This window comes from Lampris incognitus, chromosome 20 (assembly GCF_029633865.1).
Source record: "Lampris incognitus isolate fLamInc1 chromosome 20, fLamInc1.hap2, whole genome shotgun sequence".
Classification (NCBI taxonomy): domain Eukaryota; kingdom Metazoa; phylum Chordata; class Actinopteri; order Lampriformes; family Lampridae; genus Lampris; species Lampris incognitus.
The window spans coordinates 4458939-4465537 of NC_079230.1; the positions used below are offsets into that span (position 1 = coordinate 4458939).

The window sequence follows — 6599 nt, forward strand, 5'->3', positions numbered from 1 at the left end:
CAAGGCATTCCCAGGCCAGATTGGACATATAGTCCCACCAGCGAGTTCTGGGTCTACCCCGGGGTCTCCTCCCAGTTGGATGTGCCCGGTAAACCTCCAAAGGAAGGCGCCCAGGAGGCCTCCCAATCAGATGCCCGAACCACCTCAACCGGCTCCTTTCGATGCGAAGGAGCAGCAGCTCTATTCCGAGCTCCCTCCGGATGTCCGAGCTCCTCAACCTATCTCTAAGGCTGAGCCCAGACACCCTACGGAAGACACTTATTTCAGCCGCTTGTATCCGCGATCTCACCCTTTTGGTCACTACCCAAAGCTCATGACCATAGGTGAGGGTTGGAGTGAAGATTGACTGGTAAATTGAGAGCTTTGCCTTCCGGCTCAGCTCCCTCTTCACCACAACGGTCCAGTACAACGTCCACATTACTGCTGATGCTGCACCAATGCACCTATCAATCTCCCGCTCCATCCTACCCTCACTCGTGAACAAGACCCCGAGATACTTGAACTCCTTCACTTGAGGCAACGACTCATCACCGACCGGGAGGGAGCAATCCACCATTTTCCGGTAGAGAACCATGGCCTCAGACTTGGAGGTGCTGACTCTCATCCCGGCCATTTCACACTCAACTGCAAACCGCCCCAGTGCGCTGGAGGTCGCGTCTGATAAAGCCAACAAAACCACATCATCTGTGAAGAGCAGAGATGCAATTCTGAGGTTCCCAAAATGGACACCCTCCTTACCATGGCTGCGCCTTGAGATCCTGTCCATGAACATCACAAACAGAATCAGAGACAAGGGACAACCTTGGTGGAGTTCGACACCCACTGAAAACGTGTTTGACTTTATGCCGCGAATACGGACACGGCTCTCACTTTGGTTAAACAAGGACCGGATGGCTTGTAGCAACTGCCCAGGTACCCCATACTCCCGCAGTACCCCCCACAGAGTGCCCCGGCGTATACGGTGGTAAGCCTTCTCCAAGTCCACAAAACACACGTAGACTAGCTGGTCAAACTCCCATGCCCCCCCCTCAGCACTTCCGCAAGGGTAAAGAGTTGGTCCTTTGTTCCACGGCCAGGATGGAATCCGCATTGTTCCTCCTGAATCCAAGGTTCGACAATCGGTTGGAGCCTCCTTTCCAGCACCCCAGAATAGACCGTCCCAGGGAGGCTGAGCAGTGTGATGCCTCAATAATTGGAGCACACCCTCCGGTCCCCTATACACTATACATATTACTACATATAGACAGCACACTATACAGTACAAGATACATATTACTACATATAGACAGTACACTATATGTACATATTACATCAGAATCAGAATCATGTTTATTGGCCATGTAGGTTTGCGCATACATGGAATTTGACTCTGGTTTCGTGGCTCTCTCAGTGTACTTAACATAGAATAACAACGCTACAACACACAATCTTCAGATTTCAGGTGAAATAAGGTAGTAAAGTGCAGTGGTGCAGAGAATATATCAGAGATACTGAAATAGATGTTAGCAGGTTACTTACATACATGCCTGAGGTAGATGGACATGACAGAGCGTACCAGTATACATACAATGTACAGTACAGTATATAAACAATGTACAGTACAGTATATACAACATGTAAAGTACAGTATAGACAACATGTACAGTATAGTATATACAATATGGTTGAATTTATTGACAGTGTTAAGAGTTCATTTGAATGACAGCCTGCGGAAAGAAGCTGTTTTTATATCTGGTTGTTTTGGGGTACAGTGCTCTGCAGCGCCTACCAGAGGGGAGGAGTTGGAACAGGTTGTGACCAGGGTGTGATGGGTCTGCAGTGATGCTGCCTGTCCGTTTCCTGATTCTGGAGATGTATAAGTCCTGAATGGAGGGCAGGTTGGTACCAGTGATTTTTTCTGCAGACCTAACTGTCCATTGCAGTCTGTCCCTGTCCTGTTTGGTGGCCGATCCAGACCAGACAGTGATGGATGTGCAGAGGCCAGACTGGATTATTGCAGTGTAGAACTGAATCAACAGTTCCTGAGGCAGGTTGAACTTCCTGAGCTGGTGGAGAAAGTCCATCCTCTGCTGGGCCTTTTTGATGATTGTGTCTATGTTGGATGCTCACCTTAGGTCCTGGGAGATTGTGGAACCCAGAAACCTGTAGGTTTTCACTCCAGACACTGTGCTGTTGAGTATGGTGAAGGGGGGCAGTGTTGGGGGGCTCCTCCTGAAGTCCACTCTCATCTCCACTGTTTTGAGCATGTTCAGCTCCAGGTTGTTATGGTCGCACCAGAGGGCCAGCTGATCAACTTCCCATCTATATGCAGACTCGTCACCATCCTGGATAAGGCCAATGATTATTGTGTCGTCTGCAAACTTCAGGAGTTTGACAAATGGGTCATCTGAGGTGCAGTCATTTGTGTAGAGGGAGAAGAGTAGAGGGGAGAGAACACATCCCTGGGGGGCACCAGTGCTGATTGTCCTGGTGCTGGATGTGATTTTCCCCCAGCCTTACCAGCTGCCTCCTGTCTGTCAGGTAGTTTCTAATCCATTGGCAGATGGGGGCTGGTACAGTGAGCTGGGTGAGTTTGGAGTGGAGGATATCTGGGATGATGGTGTTGAATACTGAGCTGAAGTTCACAAACAGGACCCTTGCCTATGACCCTGGGGAATCGAGGTGTTGAAAGATGTAGTGCAATCCCATGTTGACTGCATCCTCCACTGACCTGTTTGCTCAGTAGGCAAACTGCAGGGGGTTGAGCAGGGGGCCTGTGATTTCCTTCAGGTGGGCCTACACCAGTCTCTTGAAGGATTTCATGACCACAGATGTTACGGCAACGGGCCTGTAGTGATTTAATCCTGTGATACGAGGTTTCTTCGGGACCGGGATGATAGTGGAGCTCTTGAAGCAGGAGGGGACATCACACAGCCCCAGTAATCTGTTGAAGATCAGTGTGAATATGGAGGCCAGCTGGTCAGCACAGACTTTAAGACAGGAGGGTCCAGTGCCTTCCTGGTCTTCTGTTTCTGAAAGAGCTGGTGCACATCCTCAACACAGATCCTGAGTGCAGATGGGGGTTCGGTGGGGAGGGAGGAGCAGCTGGCAGGGAGTGGAGTTGGTTGTGTGTTGTGGCCAGAGAGGGTGAGCGGTGTGAAAGTTTGCTTTTCAAACCTGCAGTAAAACCCATTTAGATTGTCAGCCAGTTGATGGTTCCCTGCAGTGTGGGGGGAATGGTCTCCTGTACTTGGTAATGTCTTTTGAACCTCAAGACCTCGACAAGACTTTCCTTAAAATGTTCCGTGAAAGTTGGTAAAACAGTCTGTTCAGTTTGTTCAGAGGACAGTTGGAGACTTGAAAGTTCGTCCCTGCTGTATGTGATCAGTGAGTGGGCGTTGGAAACTTAACAAATAAACAAAAACAGAAAAAGTACAAGAGAGCGCAGAACCAAGGCTACCGGTATAGACAGTATTACATACATATCACTCCACAAAGCAACAGACTGATTTATTGCTAGACTAACTGATATATAACTAATACTCGATATATGATCAATACCTTGAGCAGCTTGATCTCCCTCAGGGCGATCCTGTTGACCGTCTTGTCATCGTCCAATTCCAGCAACTTCTTCACAGCCACCACGCGACCGGTGTGGCGGTGCCGACACTTGAAGACAGTACCATAGCTTCCTTCGCCCACCGTGGCCAGTGTCTCATAGAGCTCCATACCCATCGCTGTGAACAGAGATGGAAAAGACATGAGTCCTAACCAGTTTGGAATATTTGTCTTTCATCGGAGTCATTATTCCCCGTATGCTCCCAGAGATGCCATGAACCCCATTCATGTTCTCCACAGCAGTGTTCCCCAGCCCAGTCCAGTAACTCTGCCCTGCAGATTTTCATTATAAACCTGCATTGGCACACGACCGGTTGTATTTATTCTACCAGTGTGAACCCGATTATTTCCAACTTGGCACCCCTGACATAATTAAGTGCTGTAAGACGATTGGTTGAGTACTTATTGTCATGTGACCTGACCACTAGCACAAAAAACAACTTTATTTCTCTATTTATTTGGTTATCTATGTAGGATTTAGACGGTGGGGTGGTAACAGGTATTTACCATCGGGGGTACCTCGGCCCACCCAGGTCTGCCCTTACCACGACACAACGAGACCTGTTCACCAGGTGCAGGAGGATTCGTGTCTGGCAGTAGATTCGGTTTAGTTTGGATTTAGGAAAGCTGTTTAAAGGCCTTTTATTTGTCTGCTTTTCTATCAGTCTGTCAATCAATCTGTCTATCTATCTCTACATCTACCTCTCTATCCATCCATCCATCCATCCATCTGGAAGGGAACATTAGATGTAGCACACCGACCTGTTACATTCCCGCGTAGCGTCTCTGTTTCCGGTAAAACCTCCGTTTGCGCCAGCAGTTTCCGGTGGTTAACGGGCTGGCACCGGCTCGGAGTTTAAACGTTAACAGTGGAGTTCAACCGAGAAGAAGATGACGTCCGCCGGAACGCCTTGTGTGTGTGTGTGTGTGTGTGTGTGTGTCCCAGCAATCGCCTGTCACCGAAGACGTTGCCATTGGAAACGGCTCCCGTTCGCGCGCAACAGGAGTGCGCGCGCGTCCCCGCGGAGGCGTTGCCTGTTCAGATGGGGGCGGAGCTGCTGTGCTGCCACGTGCCCACTGCAGCGTCACGCGCACACGGAGAACTCGGTGATGGCGTCGCAGCCGGTTGGTCGCTTTCGTCATCGCGGAGTCAGGGAAGGGAGACCGGGGGGGGGTCCCTCAGCAGTACAGACAGACGACCCCGAGATATTGGCCGTTGCACTGGCATTACAGCGGGTAGAGCAACACAAGCTTCAGAAGGTCATAGTGTGTTCAGACGGCGTCATTACAGTCCAGGCCGTCTCTCTGCTGCACACCGGATATGTACGAGACACCATTATAGAGGTACAGGGGGGACTGTCATGGCGGACTCACTGGCCAGACAAGCCCCGAGGCAGGACAGAGTCGTGACGGCGCCCTTCAGCAAAGCTGAAATAAGGAGCAAGATCATGACGGCTTGGCAAAAGTTGTGGGATGAGTGAAACAAGGGATAAAACCAAAAGTGGGGGGGGGGCTGGTATCAATAAGGAAACATTCTAGGGAGCAAGCAGTCGTTTCAAGACTGAGGTTAGGACACACAGGATTACATGGAACAATTAGGGAAGCATCCGTCAGGACTTTGTTGAGCCTGTTATTGGTCACTGCCGGAAATACTCAACACACAGAGAAAAGCTGAAGGAGTAACTCGACACGTTTGGGGTGGGAGTATTTAATCTTACAAATGTATTCGGTATTGAGGGGGGAGTAATATGAGCCATTGTTTGTGTAACCGGTTATTTTCTTGCCCGGTGCGGGATTCGATACGGCGTGTACTGCACCACAAGGCGACGTCACTAACCGCTCGGCTAAAGGGTCAGACCCGTTAGCTAGGGGCTAACGTGTCTTGTTGGTAGTTTACAGTCGTCACCCTCGCCGGAAGCGATATTATGAACCCTACATAGGCCTCGCCAAAATCCCGTTTCTGGCTTTGTCACGTGTGCGCCACCATAGCAACGCGAAAATATGTTGTTATGGGGTTAGCGCTCATCAAGGAAACGCTGTACACCCACAATTTAACCTGTCTAAGTTATCCACAATCAACATTAACGTTTTTAACTCAATCTTTCGCGAGGGGAAGTTATCCACAATCAACATTAACGTTTTTAACTCAATCTTTCGCGAGGGGAAGTTCATCTGGAGTGCGCGTTTTGGCATGTTAAACCTCACTTTCCTTCACAAAGTCAACTCTACTTGTGCAGTAAGTTAGCTAGCTGGTAAATAGTGAGATTGCTTTTTATACACAGGTAACAACTTACTGATCAGCTTTCTTAAATGTGAGAAAGTCTATTTATTAGATATATGTTCATTTTCAGACAACTAACGTTACTTACCTCCGTTCTGTTGTTGACAGCCAGCAGTCCAAAATTACAAAAGCAGCCAGCTGTCCAAAATTGCGAAAAATACAAAATTACAAAATTGAAGGTAGCTAACGTTAGCTTTGCTTCGCACCGAGTTGATAGTTGATTGTTTCCTTAGCAACGCAGCGGAAATCCGGCGTCCGTTCGAGAGATTTGGGACAGGGTACGGGATTTTGGCGAGGGCTATGTAGGGTTCATAATATCGCTCCCCGGAAGCGCGCCCTCGCGCTTTGTTCTTCCCGCGCTCCGAAGAGACTTCTGAGGATCTGCACACTTCCGGATCCCACCGCTGCCACCAATGTAACCGGTTATTTTGTTGCCCGGTGCGGGATTCGATACGGGGTGTACTGCACCACAAGGCGACGTCACTAACCGCTCGGCTAAAGGGGTCAGACCCGTTAGCTAGCTAGGGGCTAACGGGTCTTATTAGTAGTTTACAGTTGTGTTCTTAAAAGAAATTGGCATAGTGAAGAGGATCTAGTGCTATTGGTATTATTATTGTGTCCCCCACCCCCTTGCCTTTCATCCTTTAGTATTCTGGCCCACCCTCCAGCATAGTAGGTGGCGGAAATGCACCTTAAACGCTAGTTGCCACCCGCCATTAAA

General features: G+C 49.2%; 1 protein-coding gene across 1 annotated transcript in view; it reads right to left on the reverse strand.

The window, feature by feature from the left end:
* Positions 1 to 3841, reverse strand: part of LOC130130944 (cyclin-dependent kinase-like 2) — a 30875-nt gene extending 27034 nt beyond the window's left edge. The window contains exon 1 of the mRNA XM_056300810.1: positions 3541 to 3841. Coding sequence (XP_056156785.1) covers positions 3541 to 3741 — 201 coding nt within the window. The 5' untranslated portion in view covers positions 3742 to 3841. The remainder of the gene's footprint in view (positions 1 to 3540) is intronic.
* Between the last annotated feature and the right edge of the window lie 2758 nt (positions 3842 to 6599).